Source organism: Rhineura floridana, chromosome 21, assembly GCF_030035675.1.
Source record: "Rhineura floridana isolate rRhiFlo1 chromosome 21, rRhiFlo1.hap2, whole genome shotgun sequence".
NCBI classification, from domain to species: domain Eukaryota; kingdom Metazoa; phylum Chordata; class Lepidosauria; order Squamata; family Rhineuridae; genus Rhineura; species Rhineura floridana.
The window spans coordinates 16876034-16900897 of NC_084500.1; the positions used below are offsets into that span (position 1 = coordinate 16876034).

Consider the following 24864-nt stretch of genomic DNA (forward strand, 5'->3'; position numbering starts at 1 on the left):
ACAGAAGAGAGATAAGGGACAAGATCTTAAAAGGTCCAGGAGATCTAACAGACGTCTTGGCCAGGGGATGAAAAGCCAACAATGTAGGTAACCAGGGGACCTTCCTTACAGATGTCAATATTTAAGGTTTAATAAAAAGCTCTTTGTTTGAAGGCTATTAGTCAAATTGGGCCTCCACGTCAAGACTTAGCAGAGGCATGTGACTGTCCCTAACGTTATCTTGGCCTGTTATAATCGCGTTGTCCTATTGCATGTTCATATGATACATAGCCATCATGGCTAGCAGCCATTCGTAGCCTCCATGACTTTGCCTCATTCTCTTGCAAAACCATGCAAGTTGGTGGCCAATGCTACAATTTGCAGGAGCGAATTTCAGAGTTTAACTAGCAAGCTTCAAATGTTGTAACCTTTTCTAATAGAGGAGTTGTTCCAGCCCGCTTGATCATTTTGGTTGCCCTTTTCTGTACACATTCCAGCTGTGACTGGAAGCTGGTTTAGGCAGTTTTCAGCAGACTGAATCTTGCCAGTTTCAGTCAAAATCCTGCCAAAGAGCTCTGTGAAACTCAAAAGCTTGCATACTTCAGCATGAAACTTCAGTGACATCCCGTTAAAAAGTTATTGGTTTTGTATTTCCAAACCCCTTTGGGACTTTGCTTATTAACAGTTGTTTCCTGAATATACATGACTCCAGCTTCTTATTCAATTAACACCAGTGAGGTGTTAAAATATATTCTGGATGCTCCTGAGAGTGGAGTGTGAAGCCGAAAAGATACGTAGTAGCTCCTTTAATTATCACCTGACTTAATTTGGAGGAGGCAGGTGAGAGGTAGCAGAACAAAAATACTAATAAAGGGAAAAAAACTGAAATAAGGAGGGAACAAGGGTACTAATCAACCAAACGGATGAATTATTATGATGATTTACTTTTACATCCTAACTTTTCCTTCAAGGAGCTCGAGGTGCCATTCCAAGTTCTCCCCCTCCCCATTTTATCTTCACAACAACCCTGCAAAGGAGGCTAGGCTGAGAGATGGTGACTGGACCAAGTCACCCTGTGAGCTTCATGGCCGAGTAGAGATTTGAACCCTGGTCTCCCAGGTCCTAGTCTGACACTTTAGGCACTACACCACACTGGTTCTCAGTGTGGCTCATAATGTTGGATGCATTAAGCAGGTGTGTAAAGCTCAGTGGCAGAGCATCTATTTTGCATGCCCAAGATCCCAGGTTCAAGCACCGGGACCTCCGGGTAGGGCTGGGAATGTCCCCTGCCTGCAACCCTGCAAAGTGGCTGCCGGTCAGAGTAGGCGACATCATGCTCGGTGGACCGATGGTCCGACTTGCTAAAAGGCAGCTTCTTACATATTATTTATTTATTTATTTATTATATTATTTATTCAATTTCTGTCCTGCCCAGAAGGAGCCCAGAGCAGGAAACCAAAACACTAAAAGCGCTTTAAAAAATCTTAAAACCAAAACCAAAAAAATCTATTCAAACAGAACATCTTGAAAACATCTTCTAAAAAACAGTTTTAGGAGACACCTCCCTGACGCCTCCAGGTAGAGCTGGGAACATCCTTCTGTTTGAACCTTGGAGAGCTGCTGCCAGCCAGTGCTGACAATACCAATGGTCTGACTTGGTAAAAGGCAGCATCTAAGTTATTCCCTATATAAGCATCTCTCCAGCATTCTTCAGCGCTCCCTGGCTGCCTGCACTCCCTGACCTGAAAAAGCCCGGTTGGAAGAATGAATGAATATTTATTGTTACGGTTCTTAGACCAGCAGAAACCCCCCCCCCATTGGCAGAGTTATTGCATGGGGTCTCCCCCAGGGCTCTAATTGAAGTGGAGGAAGCCAGACATGTTGGCTACCAAACCTCAGGAATCGGGGCTAAAGGGAAATGCTTCCCTTTTTAAAATCATTTCATACTGTTTTCTTTACAAGTAAAAAGACTCGACTTCTGCAACGACAACACGGAACAGCTGTCAGACGTGTGGCAGGTAGGAAAATTGCCTTGGCTTCCTGAACACACAGGAATGTGCAGCTGAGGACTTTGGTCTTTTTTTAAAGGGAACGCTGGCACCAAAGAAGGCTGCAGAAGGCAGAGATATGATTTGTAGAAGGGGGGAAAAGGTGCTCACACACACACACCCCTCTCACAAACCTTGGTTTGTATCAGTAGTGTAGTGGCAAACCCAGAAGTGCAGGCCCCTTTTAATCACAGCCATACCCCCTCCCTGTTTTCTTTTTGCTGTGGGGTTGAGAATGAGATCCTTGATAATGCCTAGGAACCGATGCCTAGGAACCAATAAGTATGAAAGAGGGGAGCATTAGCTACTGAGAAGAGTCTGCTCAGTGTTTGACTCACCTCCTTTCACTCTGATTGGCTCCAATCTGCAGGAAAGGACAAGGAGGCATATTAGAAGACTCTTCTCAGTGGCTAACACACTCCCCTTTCATGCTGATTGGCTTGTAGGATGCTGGAGACATTGGGACCCTGCTCCCAAAAAAGTAAAGGGTCTAAGACCCCCTGAGACCCTGCACGACTACACCCCTGGTTTGTATCCAATGTTAGTCATAACCAGATGCGTTAACTGGATACATAAAGCTCAGCTGGTAGCTTTGCATGCTTTGCGTGCAGAAGGGCCAAAGTTTCAGTCCCTGACATCTCCAGGTAGACCGGGAAAAGACTCCCTGCCTGAAACCTTGAAGGGCCGCTGCCGGTCAGTGCAGACAACACTGAGCTAGTCAGATCAACTGTCTGACCTGGTATTGGGTGGGGGGGAACAATTAATTTCCATTGAAATTAACAGACATGACTAAATTAAGTCCATTAGTCTGTATCCAATGTTAGACATATTCAGAATGGTTTGATCAAAATGAATGGACACAGCTAACTTAGATTCATTAATTTCAGTAGGTCTTCTCTGAGTAAAACTGAGTTGGATGCAACCCATTAAATCCAATAAATCTACTGAGCAGAAAGGTGGGATCCCAACACAAATCTTGCAACCCATGCATGTGAAATTCATAGAACAGAAATTTTATATCCCCTCGGATGATGTTGAAATGCAATATCTTGCCTCATCCATTGTCAAATGTCAGCACACTGCTAGTTACAAGAGGGGTGGGGGAATAAAACACAGATCCCTGACTCCACACCAGGGGTCATTTAGTGAGCCGCTAACATATAGCCCAGTTTGCCTCCTCTCCCCCAATTAAAAAGCCCCAAATGCCACAGCAGAGCCTTGTATGGAAGGTGCTAGAGTATCAGTACAGATGGACGAATCTGTCAGTGTCAGGAAAGAAAGGAAGAAAAGGCCAGTGGCCCATCTCATCCAGCATCCTGTTCTCACAGTGGCCAACCAGATGCCCCAATGGGAAGCCCTCAAGCAGGACCGGAGTGCAAAAACACCTCTTTGCCCCCCTGCAGCTTCCAACAACTGGTATTCGGAAGCCTTCTGCCTCCAATTGTGGAGGCAGAGCATTCACGTGGCTGAGTAAGATTGTCTTCCAAGATAAGGTCTTTGGGTCCGTAAGTGACTGTGGAGGCCAATTCTGGATCATCATGGCTAGTAGCCATTGGCAAGATTGGTTCATAACATTTTGCTTTTTTCTGTTTCCTTTTTTATTTTTTAAAAAGAACTCCTCATGAAAGTGTGTCAGCATTTGAGTGCGCTATGCTACACTTTGTAAATGCAACTTATTTGGGGCAAGTTATTAACCCCCAATATAATTCCTTTTTGTATGCTACTTTCACATATAGGCATACAATAGGGTTGTACAGCTATGCTCTGTCCAAGGTGCTGATTCATATCTCTCAATACTCGAACAGGATGTTAAAGATTCTTTCAAGGCACAATTGTCCCTGGGTTAATTTTGATTTTACTTATTTAGTTTTTTTAAAAAAATACAGCCTTTTAGGGCCAAAACAGCCCTCTCAAGTTGGTCCACAATGCAAAATCATTGTAAAACAAATTAAAAGTCCAATACATTTTCCCTAATTCATCTTCCTTGTGCAACCTGAGGATCCGACCCGATTTCCACCTCGTGTTGTGCAAAAGAGCCCCCCCTTCATCAGAGGCGAAATATGAAGCCACCGTGAATCCATTTTCAGCACTGTGTTTTAGCAAAAACGGCTCGTTTGAGCTGCTTCTCAATTTTCATGGTTCAATGCCTTGGAATATATGTATATATATATATGGGGTTACTGCAGAGAAATAAAAACACACAAGCCTGACAAGTCTGCAGCAGTTTGCGATATGACTAATAATTTTTAATAATTTTCCTCCCTGCCAGATAAAATAATCTGGTGACACGGAAGTTTCACGGCTCTTTGGGACCGGACTGCCTCCGGGATGCGCCCCTAAAGGCAGGGATGGAGAGGGGGAAAACATGTGGCCAGATGTTGCTGGACTCCAACTCTCATTAACCCCTCAGGTGGCCAGCATGGCCAATGGCCAGGGATGATGGGAGCAGTAGTCCAAGGGCGTGGAACCTCAGCTCTCTAGGCCAAATGTGGCCTTCTGGACCTCTCTGTCTGGCCCTCAGGACTCCCCCCAGGCTGTACTCCTCACTGACTGTGCTTCACACCCTCCTCTAGTGTGTTTGCCCTTGAGCGCTTGCTACCCTGGAAGGAAGACAGAGTGGGTGTATGGGTGTGAAAACTAGCCTACTGTATACAAGCAAAAGTTACATGTGTTGCCCCACCCACTTCTCCCTCTGGCCCCACCCACCACTGGTATGTGGACCCCTGAAGGTTGCTCAGAAGGGGAATGTGGCCCCCAGGTGGACAATGGTTCACCATCCCTGAAGTAGACCAGCAACATCTGAAGGCCCACAGGTTTACGCCATCCCTGTGGAAAGACAGTCCTGCAAATGGATCTACAAAACGTTACTAGCCGGTGATGATGACAGTGGAGGCTGGTGGCTCCGATGTCAGTGGGGCAATAAATCCACTCCGGGTTTTAGTCTGGACTTTCAATGAGCTGTCCAAGCTGCTACTTGGATGATGGCCACCAGCTTTGATGGCTTTAAAAAGGGAATGAGGAAAAATATGAGGAGGGAGGAAGAGATCTCTCAGTGGTCTCAGTGGCTAGGAGCCGTGGTACCTCAACAGAAACTTCATGTTCAGTAGCAGTCTATCTCTGAACTCTAGCCGCTGGAGGAGAAACCGCCTCCATACCCCATGACACGAAAAGTTTGAAGGCCTCATGTGCTTTCTCATGCCACCTCCTCTGTTGGGGGCAGAAGCTGATCCAAGTGGTGGGGAAACTGAGGCTCTCCCAATGTTGTTGGGCTCCAACTCCCATCAGCCTCAGCAGCCCGGGGTTGATGGGAGTTGTAGTCCAGCAATCTCTGGAGGGCCGTAAGTCCCCCACCCTTGAATAAGAGGGGCCTCCTGATCATGTTGGATTTGTTGGAAACAGCTCCGTCTCAGCTAAGCTTCTCTAGTCCTCATGACAAAATTGTTGCCAGAGTTGTAGTCCAAGAACATCTGAGGCCCCAAAAGTTGGGAAAGGCTGCCTAATATCTGCATTTTGGCACACGTTACCTGGCCAGAGCCTGGCACTGCAAATTGAGAGAAGTGCACATTTTGAAGGACAGCTGTGTTTTGGTTCCCAGGTTGTTTCGGAAAGTGCGAATTGGGTAAAGTTTGCCTTTAAATGCAAGCTGAATCACACTTCTCCCCCGCCTCTAGCTGCAACACACTGCTCTGATATATTGGAAGGTTCTGTCCTTTCCTGACTTGTTCACTCAATGGCTCATAACAATCCTTCCCGCCTGTTCCATTCTCCTTGAAGTCTAATACACCTCTAAGCCTTAAGAACCTGCCATCGATTGACTGTTTCCTCAGCTAGAAGCACAAATAAAACAAAATCAAGCACTCAGCCGATCTTGGGAAGGAGAAAGGGGTTTTATTCCAGCTTCGTTGCTGCCAATTGTGCGCGCGAGCACATGCGCACGTTTGCACTCTGCAGCTGGTGACTTGTGAAACATTAAGGTGATGAAGTACTTGTAAGATAGCTCTTTGCAAGCTATTTCTCCAGTCCGGGTGGCTTATTAATCGAGCACCCACCACAGGAGGGACACTGATTAATGCCAGGGCGGTAAAGCGAGGGCAAAGGATGGCCCTCGATAAATACAAATGCTTCCCTGATCTGCTGCTGAGAGAGGAGATTTTTAATGGCTCTATCGAGGATCTGAATGGAATCCCAAATGATGCTGTAGGGAGACATTGCTCTGAACGGGACAAGGTGAGAGCAATAAATGTCATCGGCTCAGAATGCCAAGGAAGCCGGGCATGGATGGGTGTGAGAAAAGGCCGTTTCCGCCTGCTGCGATTCCATGACTCCGAATTTCTCAGTCAATCTTCCTTTTCATGAATGGAAAAAGAGGAACACCATTTTATGGTCGGCTGTTTCGAGAGTCTGTTTTATTGCTATGTTTAAACAACTATAATGTAAGCCGCTTAGAGATTCCCCCACATTAAACGTTATATAAATCTCACTATATAAAATAAATATAAATACATGTAAGAGGAACTGCCGAAACGTCAGCTTGTGGAAGATCCTCTTCCTCACTGTGGCCAATCAGATGCTGCTTTGGGTGCCCAGAGGCAGGAGCATCCAGGCAATGGCTTTCCTCCGCCATTGGTCCCCAGTGCCTGCAATTCAGGGATACACTGCCCCTAGCTATGGAGGCTCCACATACCTCCATATATCAATATTATTATTATTATTATTGTTGTTGTTGTTGTTTATTACCCTGCCTCTTGGACTTATCCTCCATGAGTACAGCATTATTACCGGATTCCATCTCTTATTGTAAGCATTTGGGGCTGAAGAAGGAGGGTACAAACTCTCAACATGCTCAAAAGGAGGGGTGGGGAGCTTGTTTCACCCTGAGGGATCCCTCCAGAGGTTGCCGGACTATGACTCCTGGCAGCCACAGTGGCCAACAGCCAGGGCTGATGAGGATACTAATCCAGCAACATCTGGAGGGCACCAGATTTGGGGAAGGCAGGTTTATTTGTCTGAATACTGTAGATATTTTAAATCAGTGTTTATCAGAGACTGAATGCTGCTTCGGGAAAACATTGCATTTTGGGAGGCGGTGAACAAATCTGCCATACCAGGGCCAGGGAATCTTTCTCGGCCTGACGGCTGCTTTCCTTGTTAGACACCCTCCCAAGGGCCGCATGCCAGTGGTGGGCGGGGCCAGAAGCAACAGTGGGCGGAGCAACAAATGTAAATTTTACCTTTGTGCCGTAGGGTCGTTTCTACTCAGCCAGCCCTCTCCTTCCTCCATGCAGGAACTCCAGAGGCATGATCAGCCTTCAAAGGTACATTCCAGCCAGTCAAAAGCACTCAAGGAAGGTGCAGAGCAGGGCTGGCGAGGGGGTGTGGCGTGAGAAGAGTCCCAAGGGCCAGACAGAGAGGCCTGGAGGGCCACATATGACTCCCGTCTGAAAAGGATCATCCCTGGATTAACCAAACGTCACCTTTCCCAGGGAGAACTGACGTAAGAGCCTCTAGTCTCCACTAGCTCCTGGGATACATCTGTAAAACCTGCAATTTCCCCAACGGATGCTGGGGAGACGGACACCTGAGGCTCCTGCTCACCTGAGCGTTTTGCGGATCATGTCCTCGTCGGTGATCCCATAGTACGTGAGGGTTTCGTTCCAGGTTGGATTCAGCGTGTTCCGCAAGGTTTTCGTCTTCAGTTTATTCGCCTGCAAGGGGGAGAAGGGGGAGAGTCAGAGGAGATAACGGAGGATGTGAATATACCTTGTGCTGGGAAGTTTAAAAACGGCACCCCCACAGAGCCAGAGTGGATGTCCCCTCTTTGCCCACCCCATCTCAAAAATGCTTCCGTGCCGCTCTGCTGACCCGTCTTCCCTGCCAAACAAAGGATGCCTGCAACAAGCAGAGATTTAACTTGCAAGTCGTCCACAGAGCAATCCAATTATCCCACCAATGCGCTGTAAACAAACAGCTGGCCTTGGCGGAAGCCAGCTAAAGTCAGTGGCTTCATACATGCAAAAGTGGTGGAGGGAGGGAGACGACAAAGGGAAACACAAACACCAAGCAATCGGTTTTCTGAGGGTCTCTCCAGACATTCCCTTTCTTCAAGATGGTTTGTGTCATTTGCACCTGCAAGAGTTTTGGGACTGTTCCGCCAAAGGGGAGCAAGGCATTCTTTTAAACAATCCAGGTAGGCAATGAGATTTAACGCCGGCTGGACTACAACCTGGGAGGCCAGGGTTCGAATCCCCACACAGCCCTGAAGCTCCCTGGGTGACCTTGGGCCAGTCACTGCCTCTCATCCTCAGAGGAAGGCAATGGTAAACCCCCTCTGAATACCGCTTACCATGAAAACCCTATTCGTAGGGTCGCCATAAGTCGGGATCGACTTGAAGGCAGTCCATCATTATCATCATCGTACTAGTTAACAGGGCTTATTCATGAGATAAGGACCAACAGAAATAAGCAAGGCACTTCAGCACTTTGGACAGCTCCTTGAAAGTTCGGACTAAAACCCAGAGGCAGCTGCCACTACCCACGACGCTGAGGCCATTTGGCACCCACGCTATTACGGTTTCACAGAGTTTAAAGGAAGCCCGGTAAAAGAGACCTGTCTGTCTGCAGAAGTGTAAACCTAAATTGTCCACAGATTCAGGGTGCAGAGTGAGGAGGTGGAGGTGGTTTGGGGCAGTCGTATTAGGCCAGACTGATGGATGAGGAGACATTCGTGCTCCAGCAGAGGCCGCTCCACCTGGGCTAATGGGGCCCTGCCCCACAGACCTCACTCTGCCCTTGGCCAGCCCCCAAACTGCCTGGCTTTCTTACTTGCAACCAGTCCAAGAGCTGGCTCCTTGCTCCTTTTACATTTATTTATTTAATTTATTTATTTGATTGAACTTTTATACCGCCCATAGCAAGCTCTCTGGGCGGTGTACATAAAAATAAAACACTTACAAACAATTTAAAAGCAGCTAAAAAACCAGCTAATCATCCAATTATAAAAGGTGTGTCGTATGACTGTCTGTTAAAACATTAGATACAAATACAAACTATTAACAGATATAAAATATTAAATATTAAAATATTAAAAATATTAAAATGCCTGGACAAAGAGGAAGGTTTTCACCTGGCGCCGAAAGGATAGTAATGTAGGCGCCAGGCGAACCTCATCAGGAAGGGTGTTCCATAATTCGGGGGCCACCACCGAGAAGGCCCTCTTTCTTGTAGTCACCTTCCGGGCGTCTCTCTGAGTAGGCACCCGGAGGAGGGCCTTCGATGCTGAGCGCAGTGTACGGGTAGGTTCGTATCGGGAGAGACGTTTCATCAGGTATTGCGGGCCCGTGCCGTGTAAGGCTTTATAGGTTAAAACCAGCACTTTGAATCGGGCCCGGAAACATATAGGCAGCCAGTGCAAGCGGGCCAGGATTGGTGTTATATGTTCTGACCTCTTGGTCCCAGTTATTAATCTGGCCGCTGCATTCTGCACGAGCTGCAATTTCCGAACCGTCTTCAAGGGCAGCCCCACGTATAGTGCATTGCAGTAGTCCAATTTTGAGGTTACCAGAGCATGAACAACTGAAGCAAAATGTTCCCTGTCCAGATATGGGCGTAGCTGGGCCACCAGTCTAAATTGGTAAAAGCACTCCGTGCCACTGAGGCCACCTGCGCCTCAAGTGACAAGGATGGGTCCAAAAGGACTCCCAAGCTGCGCACCTGCTCCTTCAGGGGGAGTGTAACCTCATCCAGAACAGGTCTAACATCCATCGTCTGGTCAGGGGATCCATTCACTAACAGCATCTCAGTCTTGTCTGGATTGAGCTTCAATTTGTTCGCTCTCATCCAGTCCATTATCGCGGCCAAGCATCGGTTTAGCACCTTGACGGCCTCACCTGAAGAAGATGAAAAGGAGAAGTAGAGCTGCGTATCATCAGCGTACTGATGCGAACGCACTCCAAAACTCCTGATGACAGCACCCAGCGGCTTCATATAGATGTTAAAGAGCATGGGGGACAGAACTGATCCCTGCGGAACTCCATATTGGAGCGCCCAGGGTATCGAGTAGTGCTCCCCAAGCACTACTTTCTGGAGACGACCTGTCAGATAGGAGCAGAACCACTGCCAACCAGTACCTCCAACTCCCAAATCCGCAAGCCTCCCCAGAAGGATACCATGGTCGATGGTATCAAAAGCCACTGAGAGATCAAGGAGAATCAACAGGGTTACACTCCCTCTGTCTTTCTCCCGACAAAGGCCATCTCCGTGCCAAAACCGGGCCTGAAACCCGATTGAAATGGATCTAGATAATCAGTCTCATCCAAGAGAGCCTGGAGCTGGGATGCAACCACCCTTTCCAGAACCTTGCCCAGGAATGGTACATTTGCTACCAGCCTATAGTTATTCAAATTTTCTGGGTCCAGGGAGGATTTCTTCAAAAGTGGTCTCATCACCGCCGCCTTAAGGCGGTTCGGGACCACTCCCTCACATAGTGAAGCGTTAATCACTTCCCTGGCCCAGCCGGCAGTGCCATCTCTACTAGCTTTTATTATCCAAGAAGGGCTAGGATCTAACACAGAGGTGGTTGCACGCACCTGTCCAAGCACCTTGTCCACGTCCTCAAGCTGCACCAATTGAAACTCATCCAACAAAACATGACCAGACTGTGCTCCGGAGACCTCGTTTGAATCAACTGCTATAACATTGGAGTCTAAGTCCTGACGGATGCAAGAGATTTTATTCTGAAAGTGCTTGGCAAATTCGTCACAGCGTGCTTTCGACGGTTCAATCACGTCCTTAGGGCCAGAATGTAAAAGCCCCTTTACAGTTCGAAAAAGCTCCGCCGGACGAGAGATAGCAGATTGAATAGAGGCAGTGATGTGTTGTTTCTTCGCTGCCTGCACTGCCCCAAAATACGTCTTATTATAAACCCTCACTACATCTCAGTGTTGCCCCTCGTAGAACTCAGTGGGGAGAAGGATGTGGACAAAACTGGGATCAGATGGCACCACCGGTCATTGGCTCTGGTTTTTCTTACTGTTTGGGCGCCCTGCCTTCCGCCCCGCCATTTCTAAGGGGCCTCAGCCGCCACCGCCAGCGTCCTTGCTCCTTCTTTGCAAGACGCCTCAAAAAGAAACGCTCCCAAGCAAATCTGGCAGTGGGACGATGATTGTGGATGCTGTCCGTTCCCCAGTGAAAATGTCCCTGTTTTCCGACACATCAGCAGATTGTTGGCCGGGTTAAGGGAAGCGATCCAAACTGGGGCCAGTGCGAGACGTAGGAACCAACGGAAGGGGATCGGGGGTCTCAGGGAAGAGAGAGACTTGCAAGTGATGAGAAGATAATGCAGTTCATAATTTATTACTGCCATAAAGTGAAATCGCTGCTCTGGTCTATTTAGATCTCCGCCATGCCCCCTCTATAATGAGTTTTGCCGGGCCGTCAAGACCTGGCTCTTCAGGCAGGCTTTTGGGGTGGGCTAGATTTTATTGTCATTGTTTTCAGATTTTTAATGTCTATTATATTTGTATGTCTGCTTTGTACGTCGGCCAGAGTGGCTGGATAGCTAGGCAGATGGGCGACTAAGAAATTCAATAAATAAATAAATAGACCAGTTTTTTTTAATGAGAAGATTTTATTGAGGCGTGACTGAGGCAAGAGCCACACTGTACATTTAAAGCACATCCAATGCACATTTAAAGCTCATGACTTCCCCCAAAGAATCCTGGGAACTGTGGCCACAAATTCCCGGCACTGTTAGCAAAGGACAATTCCCATAATTCTTTGGGGGAAGTGCTTGAAATGTCCATTGGACCATGTGCTTCAAATGGATGATGTGGATCTGCCCGGAGATGCCATGAAGGATTGTTTCGGAGGAGGAAGCTGTTTTCTTGCTCCCTCTTCGCTTACACGAGTCAATGTGCTGTGCTTGCTTTTTGTTTTGTTGCAAGGGTGGCCGAGATGTAAACTGACTGCATCATAGAGGCAGAGGGATGTTGCATGGATTTTATATATATATTTTTAGCAGTAGAGGCTGGTCCATTAGGCAGAGGTGCAGTGGCGAATTCAGAAGTGCAGGGTCCTTTCGTGTTAGCCACAGCCATGCCCCTCCCCCCTTTTTCTGCTGAGAATGACAATGACATCATTCTTAATGCCTTCTCCCACAACAACAGACATCCCTAGGAGCCAATAAGCACGGAAGGGGAGAGTGTTAGCTACTGAGAAGAGTCTTCTCAGTGGCCAAATCACCTCCTTTCACTCTGATTGGCTCCAATCAGCAGGAAAGGACAAGGAAGCACATTAGAAGACTCTCCACAGTGGCTAACACACTCCCCTTTCATGCTGATTGGCTTGTAGGATGCTGGAGACATTGGGACCCTGCTCCCAAAAAAGTAAAGGGTCTAAGAACCCCTGAGACCCTGGACAACTCCACCTCTGCCATTCCCTGGATACCTTCCGCCGAGCCTTAAAAACTTGGCTGTTTGGTCAGGCCTTTGGGACTATCGGGATGGGCTAATTATATACTTAATGCCCGTTGCTATGTACTACATTTGCTGCTATTTTGTCACTGTTGATTATTTATATTTATTGTATTTACTGTATTTACTGTATTATTGTATTTTATTGAATTTAATATGTACGCCGCCTAGAGTGGCTTCGGCCAGATAGGCGGCCTAAAAATTAAAATATTATTATTATTATTAGGGCACATGCAGCACTGCCCCACCAATCTCAGCCTGCCCTCAGCCAGCCCCCAACCTGCGTGCCGTCTTCTTCTAAGCCTGTCATTGGCTCTGGCTCCACGTACTGTTGGGCGCCCTGCCTTCCGCCCCACCAGTCCCAATAAGCACCAGCCGCCACTGTTTTTTTTAAGTATTCTGGTACCAGCCATACCCACTCCTCCCTCTGCCAAACCCATCCCCCCCAAGTAGAGATGGGCAAGAAATTTGATTCAGTTCATATTTCAAGCCAAATCTTTCAAATCTGCACTTTCTGAAACAATGTGAAACCCAGCCATCCTTTGGAATTTGCACCTGTTCGAATTTTGCCGTGCAGCTTGCCAGCCAGCGGTTACAAGAAGGGCATATGTGAGGGAGAAGGGGGCATAGGAACGATTACACAGGTGAAAATAACATACAAGAATGCATGACGGGAAGAGTCATTGCTTGCAAAAATGTGTACGTGAGTCAGAACTGCCTACAAAAATGTGTTTATCAAGGGAAATTCGCACTAAAACTCTGGAGGATTTTCACGAGGATTTTTTTTAAAATAAAAAAAATGCAGATTGCTGCAGAAATGCGGTGAGCTGAATTTAAGATTGGAAGAGTGAGGAACGGAGAGAACCGAAGTGGACAGGCCTTTCCATCCCTGCTCCCAGTCAAAGAATTTGAAATTGGCAGTCTCTTGGAGGAAGGGCTGGCACTACCGTCGGGCAGAGCAGATGCCACCTTGAGCTCCGGGGAAGAAAGGAGGGACAGAAATGTAACAATTATAATAAAAAGGGACTAAAGCTCCTTTGCTTCATTGGGTGCACCTGCAATCCTGTGCCCGTATGCTTGGAGAAGCCTAAAAAGATGGAAGATGGGGGGGGTGCTACTTAACTCTCCCCCCCATGCTTACACCTCCCTGTCCGCCATGGAACACAGGAGTGGAGAATTTCAGAGGCCAAATATAGCCCTCCAGGCCTCTCTTACCTGGCCCTCACAATTTTCCCCAGGCCACACCCCCTTTCCCCAGACCACGCCCCTTTCCCCCAGACCACGCCCCTCAATGGTCCTGCTTTGCCCTCTCCTTGAGTGTTTTTGCCTGGCTAGGAATGTGTCCCTGCACTCTGCTAATGTCTCCTCCTTGTCTGGACAGAGGATAGAGAGGGTCGTGGGAGCATGTGTAGAAACTAGCCTACTGTGCACAGATCGATCCATTGCTCTGCCCACTTTTGCCTCCGGCCCTGCCCACCACTGGCATCCGGCCCTCGGAAGGTGACCCAGGAGGGAAAGCAGCCCCCCTCGGGCCAAAAGCGGTTCCCCGTCCTTGGTGGAACTGCACCAAACCCTGCCAACAGCTCCTTTACTCACAACAGAAATGAACAGCCCTTCAGCAACTCAGAACCTTCTCGGCAATGCAGAAGTCTTCCTTTCCCATCAAAGTACCAACCCAAGGATGGAAACAGTCATTGACTGAGACTTGAGACAGGTTTCATTTTCCCTCTCTCCTCCAACTCATCCGTCTCCTTCCCTTCTTAGGCCATGAATCCTGACAGATCGATCTCAACAGAATTGATTTAATTCTGATCCTTCCGCTCCAAGACAGGCCGGCTTCCCTGAAGAAGGGAAACGGATGCATCACTTGGCAGGAGAGAGAGGGAGGAAATGACTCATTGGTCCTTTCTTCAGGTAGGATTTCCCCATTAATTTGCCACGTCTCCCGGGCAGCTGGCTGGAGTTCCAATTTCCACCCTAATTGGACGCAAAGCAAGACGGTTCATTCTCCCCGACCGGGCCGCTTCTCAAGGTAACAAGGGCTGATGAAATCGATGTATAAGAACTCGTCCGCTGAACCTTTTATCTCGAGCAGCCTGCATATATCATATTTACTTGGTGAGGGCTGTATTAGTGGTAGAACTGGAAGAAGGTGCATTTAGCATGCCAAGCTAATGGAAGAAGCAATAAAGCGTGCCACTCTCGATCCGTGAATGGACAGCTTCCTTTTTTGCAAGCAGCTTCCTAAAGTCACAGGTAGGGGTGCCGTGGAATTCCAATGAAAACAGAAACAGGAGCGGAAATTGCCAATGTTTGCTTAACTGTCCCATGTCCGGAACGGAAACCAATCCAGCAAATACCATCGGTATTCACCCTTGTTGTTGCTTTCAGTCCGCAAATGAGACATAATCGATTATATTTCCCCACCTATTTGCATTCCATTTCCTTTGCACTGAAATGAATGGGGTGGAATCACATAATGACAATGTAACTTATACAACATACGGAATTACTAAAGTAAACGAAGTCAGTGATGTTATTTCATCACCACAGCGGATGGTGAAATGAATAACAGTGCTTGGTGGAAGATGAACTGCAGCAGAACAGAAGCAGCCCTGCATGTGACAAATGCAGAGCAGAGCAGAGAACGCTGCCTTCTTACATGGATAGCCACAGGCAACATTTTGATTAAGGCTACAGTCAGGGAGGAGGAATCTGTCCATTTCAGTTTCCTCCACTTTCTTGTTTTTTCCAATCTTAACTTCAGTGTGCCCGCATCCCTCTGCATTTGTTTTTTTAAAAAATTGTGCATGTAAATTCAGACACATTTTGGGGGCACCCTTCTCTTAACACACACATTGTTGTATGGTATTCAGTTTTGCTCGATGTATACATCTTTGCAAGCCATTTCCTCTGTGCGGATGCATTTTTGTATATTATTTTCACCAATATATATGCATTTGGAGGCACGCTTGCCCCTACTATTTCCGGTACACTTTTGTCTGTTTTTTGGCTGCAGAACTGTGTCGCTAATTGCATCAGCAAAGTGTGGACTTTGAAAAATAGCTGCATTTTGGTTCAGGAATGGCAAGCTAGAGAGATTGGCTTTACAATGTGAAACCAACACTTTTCCTCCTTATACCTAGGTCAATCCCACCCACCCCTAACTCTGACAGCTATGCTCTACCCTCCACTGTCGGAGGCAGGATGCTTCTGAATACCAGTTGCTGGGAACAGCAAGAGGGGAGAGTGCTCTTGCGCTCAGATCTGCTTGGGGGCTCCCCATTGGGGCATCTGGTCGGCCGCTTTGAGAACAGGATGCTGAGCTAGTTGGGCCACTGGTCTGATCCAGCAGCTCTTGTCTTATATTCTTATATGAGTGAGAGAGGGGCTCTTGTGTTTACGCCCTGCCTGTGGGTTTCCTGGAGGCATCTGATTGGCCACTGAGAGAACAGGATGCTGGACTAGATGGGCCCCTGGCCTGATCCAGCAGGCTCTTATGTTCAATGTTAATGTTCTCTCTGCATAACATTGCTTCCACATGAATACCCCTCCATTTTCCTTTCTGTTCAGAATACAAGATTATATATTGTTTGCAGCATAGACTTCTTAGTGGTGATAATACAGCTACGGAAGAGCCGTCTTTGAGAAGCTTGTCAAACCGCCTCTTTGGGATTTTTAGACTAAAAGTCCTGGTGAGTGTTGCCCTAATCAGCCATAGCCAAGGTGGCATCCTCCAGATGTTTTGGCCTATAACTCCCATCAGCCTCAGAGAGAAAGGCCAATGGCCAGAGATGATGTGAGTTACCATTCAAAACATCTGGAGGGCGCCATGTTGACTGCCCCTGGCCTCAAGCATCCATCCCAGCCAGCATGGCCACCGGTGAGGGATGATGGGATTTGTAGTCCAACAACATCTGGAGGGCCACAGGTTCCCCGCCCCTGGCCTAAAGCAACATTTCAGGAAGAATTTGCAGGTCCTGCTGGGACTGGAATCAGAGGAGTGGAATCGTAAAGACCTCCCCGGGCTCTTCGAATGAAGAATGAGGTAGTGATGATAGCAATAACAGTCTTTTGTAAAAGTTCCTTTAAAAAAATTATTGCAATTTGGGTTTTTTCTCTCTCATTTGCTCCAATTGCATGGCTGTATTATTGATTTGTTTTTAAAAGTGCACACCTCTTTGGTGTGCAGACAGACAGACAGACAGATAATAGATAGATAGATAGATAGATAGATAGATAGATAGATAGATAGATAGATAGATAGATAGATAGATAGATAGATAGATAGATAGATAGATGTGTTTAAAAAAGAGCGCTTCAGCTTGATGCAATGTTATCACGAAGCGATGCAAGGCCGTTTGACGGATGCCAGCTCTCTGCGGCAAGAGAATAAAAACCAGAGCTTGGAAAAGTTACTTTTTTGAACTACAACTCCCATCAGCCCAATCCAGTGGCCATGCTGGCTGGGGCTGATGGGAGTTGTAGTTCAAAAAAGTAACTTTTCCAAGCTCTGAAAAACAGAGGGTTTTATCTTTCTATCTATAACAGTCAAAAGACTTCCATGCTCAGGCCTCAAACTTTACCATGATCAAGAAAGGGAATCCAGGGGACTTCCGGGAAGGGTGACTTCGCTTGTGCCTGCTTTTGGGACGGGCTCCCGCCTCAAAAGAAGCTTATTCAGATATAAATCAGTCAGAACATTTTTTTTTTTGACTGATGAAATTTCTCCCGGGCAGGGAGAAATGTAGAGATCAACCTCAAAGCCTGTTTTTGTTGGGAGGACTGGATTTCATTAATTTATGAGATAAGGTCCAGCCAATAATGCCGGACGGACTTCCTAACAAGCTCTATCTGCTTAAGCGATACGTTTATCTTTTCTTGAAAGAGAGAACGGACTAAGAGGCAAGCACCCTTCTTTCTATTATTTTTTTTACTTGGTTTAAATTGTTGCAGCAAAAGGAGATTTGTCAGATTGATCGGCTTTGGACAACTTCTGGGTGAGATATAGCTCTTCTCTGTTATTCACGAAATTAACAGCTTATCTCTGTTTCTGTCGCAAAAAGCTGTCCTGGAAGTGCATTCTAAAGATAATAAACAGAAGAGGGATTTCTATTCCTGATTTCTATTCCGAGGAATATTATATTGTCTGGGACTATTCTTTTTTTGGTCTATTTTATTTTGACGAATCTGCTTCTTCACGACGCCGCTAACTGTTTTGATGCTGGGAACTAAATTTATTTTGCATTCTTGAACATAGAGAGATAAGGCAGGTTGCTCTGTTTATACTGTGATGTCATCAAGCCTGGAATATTAACCCAATTGTTGCTGAAATAAGAAGTGGTTCTTCTTTATTTTTGTTTTGCTTTGTTTTCGTGGTTTTAAAAATGGCAATCAAGAAAGTGGCTGAGAATCTGGAAGTAATTATGTTTCAGAAAATAATGGATGAGATTGAGATAACGAAACAAACCCTGCGACAGGGTAGTAAGGAGCTGAAAATTGAACTGAGCAAAATGACGCAGGAGTTTAAAGAAATAGGGGACCCTGTGAGAGAGGAGAATGAGATCAGAGATGAGAAAAGAAAAAATAAAGGGAAGATACAAGCCCTGGAGATTGGAACAAATTGGAAAAAGATCTGGAGTTTATGGATTTTAGAAATAAAATCTACTGTTTGGAATTTAACGTTATCTCTGAAGAAATTAATGAAGATATTAGAGATAAAGTTATCAATGGCTTGGATAATCTTCTGGACTGGAATGATGTGATGGAGCTTGATATAGAGAAAATCTATGGAATTAACTGCAGTCATGTGACAATGGAAAAACTCTTAAGAGATGAGCCAGTGCATTTTCTAAAAAAGAAGAACACAGATATGAATTTACAACAATGTTTCAGCAACTTATTCAGAATGGATGGCAAGAAAATATTTGGGATAGAGGAAATTCCCATCAGACTCTTATTATATGACTATGGCTACAACAGCAAGATTATTATGGAATACTGATAATGGAAGATTGGACACTGAAATTACTGGACTTAACAGGACTATTGAAGATGGAAGATGGAACTAATAGGGATAATGGAATAATGGCTATTGAAATTATTGGACCTAACAGATTCTGATGAGATGGATTAATTGAAATGTTTATTTGGACTATGATTATGACAATAAGATTATTATAATTATTAACGAGATGGATTAATTGACATGTTTATTTGGAGAAAAATTGATAGATATATTTCTTAAAGAATTGAAACCTCTCTTTGACTTTTTGTGGAAAGAATAAAGTAATGTTTATGAGATTTGATGATTAATTAAGATAACTACTGGAGGAAAGTGATTTTATAATATGATTTAAGAGACAGGATTGTTATATATTGTAGACCTATAACTGATTTGATATGTGACAAATGGGAAGTCAACATTTTATTTTTTTTGTTTAATCATTTTTGTTTTGTTTTGTTTTTTGTCTTTGAATGTTTTATGATTTTGTTTTCTATGTTTTATGAAAATTTGAATAAAAATTATTGTAAAAAAAAAAGAAAAGAAAGGGAATCCAGGGTGAAACTCCACAGAGAAAGAGGTGAGGCTATGAAAATGGGCACAAGCTCAGTTCCCAGCGGGTGGGGTCGCCGAGAGCAAAGAGGAATAATCAAACCAACCACAATATGCACACAAACCGATTGCACCTTTTACAATAAGGGTACAGCAACATCAACGAGTAACTAAACACTGAGAAAACTCTTCTCTGTAGCTGACACTCTCCTCTTTCATGCTTATTGCTTCCTAGGCATTAACAAGGATCTCATTCTCAAACCCACAGCATTCCAATCTGGGTTCAGGCCTGGTTATGGGGCTGAATTGGCCTTGGTCGCCCTGATGGATGACCTTTTTCAGGACAAGGACAGGGAGAGTGTGACCCTGTTACTCTTACTTGATCTCCCAGCGGCTTTTAAAACCATTGACCATGGTATTCTTCTGGGACCGACTTGGTGAGATGGGTATCGGAGGCACTGTTTTAGAGTGGTTCTGATGCTATCTCCAGGGTCGTTCTCAGAGAATAGCACTGGGTGATTGTCTTTCGGCCCCTTGGCAGTTGTGCTGTGGGGTGCCTTAGGGTACCATCTTGTCCTTCATGCTGTGTAACATCTATATGAAGCCCTTGAGAGCGGTCATCAAGAGATTTGGGGCAAGGTGTCAGCAGTATGCTGATGACACCCAGCTCTATTTCTCTATAACATCTGAATCGGGACAGGCCGTGCAAGCCCGGGACCGCTGCCTGGACTTGGTGGTGCGCTGGATGAGGGCCAATAAACTGAGTCTGAATCCTAGCAAGATGGATACTCTGTGGGTTGATGGTTGCTGAGTTCAGACAATTGGTCAGTTGCCTGCTTTGGATGGGGTCGTACTCCCTCTGAAAGAGCAGGTCCGTAGTCTCAGTGGCTAGGAGTGCCTTTCATCAGCTTTGGATGGTAAGACATGTTTCTGGATAGGGATAGCCTGACCACTGTTGCCCATGCACTGGTAACCTCCAGGCTGGATTACAGTAATAGGCTTTATGTGGGGCTGCCCTTGAGGGTGGCCGGAAGCTGCAGCTGGTGCAAAATGCAGCCGTGAGACTGCTCACTGGAGCAGGTTATCACCAACATGTCGCTCCACTACTGAAATAATTGCACTGGCTACCTATTAGCTACCAGGCTACGTTCAAGGTTCTAGTTCTGGTGTACAAAGCCCTATACAGCTTGGGACCAGGATACCTGAAAGACCGTCTTATCCCTTATATACCCAGTCGATCACTAGACAGGTGCCATTTCTGTTATCTTTTCGGTGCTTATTGAAGACTTACCTCTTTTAACAAGCCTTTTAAGTAGAGACCTTATCCCACTCTGCATCTGTGTTGGAATTGCTTTTTAATACATTTTTAAACCTTCTCTCTTTTTAAATGTTTTTAAAGCTTTTTTGATGATGATGATGGACTGCCTTCAAGTCAATTCTGACTTATGGCGACCCTATGAATAAAAGCTTTTTAAAAAATGTTTTAAAAGATGTTTTGTTTTAATATGTTTTTAATGGTGGTTGTGTTTTAATATATTTTGAAGTCTTTTTTTATGATGTTTTAAAGTGTTTTTAGTGCTATGGTTTGCCGCCCTGGGCTCCTACTGGGAGGAAGGGTGGGATATAAACAAACGAACAAACTGCCATTAAAATTGAAAAAAATTTTTTCTGAGTTCCCCAAGTATAAAGTACTACTACTAGTGCTACCAATAAAATAAAATTAAAACAGGTGGAATAACAAAGGGAGGGGAAGGAGTTGCCTTATGCGTGGAAATAAACATTTCCCAAATCCATCCCTGTGCCTGCATGTGTATTGAAAGGAGGAAGGCTCACATTCAGGGGAGGAAGATCAAACAATCTCACTGCCGGTTTGGGCATGGCTCATGATGGCATGAATCCACCTCTTCTTATCGGTGTGTTGCAGGGGTAGCCAACCTGTCGCCCTCCAGATGTTGCTGGACGGTGACTCCCATCACCCCTGACTATTGGCCATGCTGGCTGCTGGGGCTTCGGGGAGTTGGAGTCCATCAGCACCTGGAAGGCACCATGTTGGTGACTTCCGGTGTATACAGAGCCTCTCTCTTTCTCTCTTCCCTTCCCTCCGACATTCCCATCTCTCCCAAAGGGTTATTTATAGTTTTTCATTTCTCTCTCTGCCTCCCTGCTTGACCTTGACAGCGCACTCCCCAAAAGTAATTCCACAATCATTTATCAAATAATTCCACAATCATTTATCAAATTAGCAGGCCAAGCACAGGGGCTCCACGGCTGGACAATGTGACCTGAAAAATCCATGATGTTTCTGAGAATCAAAGGAGGTGGGAAGAAATTAGAATCTCCCACTCCAACACCCCTCTGTCCACCAACCCAGAAGTCCGACTTAAAACCAATAAGCTTGTGTTCGTTTCATTTTAAGATCTTTTAGGCCACCGTTCTAGCAAGGCTATCAGGGCAGGATACCCAGGGATGATAAGAACAAAAAACATTATTATTATGAAGACAAATATTAATAAGATTTATAAATTGCTTCAGTTGAATCAAATACTACTACTACTACTACTACTACTACTACTACTACTACTACTAGAATTGCAGCTCTTTTGTATGAATTCTTTTACTGGTATAATGTAAAATGTGTTGTAAGTCACTTGGAGACCTTTAGGTAACAAGCAACTAGCAAGTCTAAATCATCATCATCATCATCATCATCATCATCTGTGTAACCCAGTAGAATCAACAAATATGGAAGGAACAGGCTGGGGAAACTGTGCCTCCCAACCCCAGAGCCGCATCCCAGCAGTCAATTAGAGCCCTGAAAGATCCATTTATCCCAGAGACCACGAACCAGCTAAGTGCCGCAGAGGTGCCAAGTTTCCAATAAAAGCGTGGGCCCTTTAAGGGCCCCATCAATCCCCCCAATTCATTTATTTTAAATTAAATATAGGGTGCAGCATAGGGCCTTGATGGGCACCAAGTGCATTGCCTGAGGAGGCTACGGTGCCCATGGATACCATGTTGGGGACATGCACACCCAGGTGTAGGTAATTATTTATTTTAATGATGTATTTTAAACCATTGCAACCTACCCTGGGACCTTAGGGTGAAGGGTGGGTTAATAAATTAAAATAATTTTGGGGAAGGGCCTTAGCCCAGCAGCAGGGCACCTGCCTTGCATGCAGAAGGTCCCGGGTTCAATCCCCAACAGCATCTCCAGGTAGGGCTGGGAGAGAACCCCTGCCTGAAACCCTGGAGAGCCGCTGCTGCCAGCCAGTGCAGACAATACTGAGCTAGTGGAGCGATGACCTGACTCAGGCTGCGTCCTAGGTTCACCTTGATCGCCATCGTTGTCACTCACCTTACTGGCACCAGGAAGCAAGTGCAGTTTCACGTAGGGGTCAGCCAGGCCATTGTGGTCCATGGGCTTCAGGCCCTTCGAAAAGACAGAGAGGGAGGGAGAGAGGAGGGAGGGAGGAGGTCAGATGGCAAAATGGGAAATTCCAGCAATTATCAGGCCAAGACTAAAAATAATTTTTAAAAAAATGATACCGCCTTCAGCTTCTTTGTTTTTCTGAGCTTGCGGCGTTTTCTCTGATTTATTCCAAGCAAAGCCAGATGATCCGTCCCTGTTTATACTGTGTGCCCGTGTCTGTCTAACGGTGGTGCCAGCTCCCCCCAAGAGTGGGAGCCCTTGTAAGGCAGCTTCCCTTTGATCCTATGATCCGACTGTTGTTCTAACACCGGAGTCAGGAACCCTCTGGGCTCCAGATGTTGGTGGACTACAGCTCCCATCATCCATGGAATCCGCACTGGGTTTTAGTCTGAACTTGGAAGGTGCTTCAGCAGTTCGACCCACTGACCCGGAGCCACTGGGTGGGAACCAGGAGCCCAACAGCCTCTGGGCTGACACCCCTGTCTGAAGCCCAGGAGATCTGCTCCCAGACAGTGTGGACAATGCTAGATCAACCAATGGTGTTTACTCGGTACTAGGCAGGTGCCTAAATATCCACACCCATCAATAATGCCCACGCTGGAAATAGAAGCTGCCAGATTAATGCGACATCACAAGTCTCTGCTGAGCGGCGACGTGCAGTTCCATCTGTTCAGGCAAAACACCGTTCGCCCCCAGTGTCAACCTGACCTCTGCAGAACCGATAGCCGCAGTAATACCTCCAGGCCACCTCTGGTGGTGGTGGCGCTAAAGGACAGCAGGAGAACAGGCTCCTCCCCCAGTGAGCTACCACAGAGCCACAAAGATTTCAGGTCTCCCACATCTTGCGCTGAGACCTCAGGTGCTTTATGAGATGCCTTCAAGAGCAGCTCTACAATGGAGCTCTTTCCGAGACAAGGTTACAATGAGCTAGATGTCGAAGAGGACGAGAATATCGGTGATGTTTCAAATAAGCTAGGGAGTGCCAACCTGGGTTCTCCAAGTTGTGGATGGCCCTCCAAGATCCATCGCTGTTCTCTAATGCTGAGATCCTGGTAAGAATCCAGTAACCACCTAGATAATTAATTACACCCTTGCTGTTGTTCTGGCAGTTAATTCTAGGCTTGTTCCAACTCACAATTAATTCTAGGCTTAAGTAACGGAGCAATTTCTCAAGGTACCAAATTACAGGGCTCTGGCATTTTTGGTAATTGCTTCTGTGCAAACACGCGCCTTTTGTTGCAACGTTACTGCAGGATGCTAAGAGGAGAAAATATACCTGATTAAGCAACAGCAGCTGAATAATAAGAGCCAGAGTTTTTCTGCTGAATTTTGGGGTAGTGGGGAATCCAAGATGCTAATGCGTGTTTTTTTTAAAAAGCAACCTAAAGTTTAAACAGCAGAGCTAAAAATGTGACAGTCCGTTTCTCCAAAGTTATTCTGTGATGTGTGGGAGTAATCTGGATTTGAAAGTTACTTTTCTAAAAAAAACCAAAACCCATAAATGGAATAAATTAAATAAATAACATTTGTCCAGAATAGTAGTGAGATTGGATTTGGTTGTTTGCCCAGGTTGAGTTATTTTGTTAGATATAAGTATATTTTGTAAAGTGATGACTTGATAGTATTCTGTGTTGGAAATAATAGCATTTTTTTAAACATCAAAATGTGAAATATTTGGCTGTTTTAAAAGGAATGGACCCTCTCTTTAAATAAAAGTGGGGCTGTGAATGATTCAACATTTCAATGTGAGATGAGTACATTTGAGCCCATAGATGCTCATAAGCCAATGAGGTGTAGTAGTCAGAGTGTCAGGCTAGGACCTGTGAGACCAGAGTTCAAATCTCCACTCAGCTGCAAAGTTCACTGGGTGATCTGGGGCCAGTTACCAACCCTCAGACTAACCTACCTCACAGGGCTATTATGGGGATAAAATCAAGGTGAAGAACCATGTAGGTTGCACTGTGCTCCTTAGAGGAAAGGCCGGATAGAAATGTACCAAAATAAAAATACATTAGAAAGTGAGAAGGCCAGTGAAAATCTGTTGCTTGGTGGGCCAGCTTGGATCTGATTGTTTTCACATTTTTGAAAATATTTTTCTTTTCCTGTGGGGATTCTTTTATTCTTATTTTTATAAATTATTATTACAATTTTTATATTACAGTTACTACTGCTACTACTACTACTGTTAATATTGTTCTGATTATTATAATTATCTCTTTTAATCTGTCAGTATGTTACCTATTGCTATTCAGTGCCCAGAATCCATCTCCAAAACTGGATATATTTTTTTACCTTCCTCTCTCCTCCCTCCCTTCCCCCGTTTAGTCTCTTTGGGGCTGTAATTAAACAGGTGCCCCCCCCCGATCGCCCCATCAGCTGGCC

The 24864-nt window shown here is 45.7% G+C and overlaps 1 protein-coding gene across 1 annotated transcript in view; it reads right to left on the reverse strand.

Moving 5' to 3' along the window:
- DOC2B (double C2 domain beta) overlaps positions 1-24864 on the reverse strand; it is a 120497-nt gene that overhangs the window by 49704 nt on the left and 45929 nt on the right. Inside the window, exons 3-4 of the mRNA XM_061605317.1 lie at positions 22408-22482; positions 7623-7732 (exon numbers count right to left, since the gene is read on the reverse strand). Coding sequence (XP_061461301.1) covers positions 7623-7732; positions 22408-22482 — 185 coding nt within the window. The remainder of the gene's footprint in view (positions 1-7622; positions 7733-22407; positions 22483-24864) is intronic.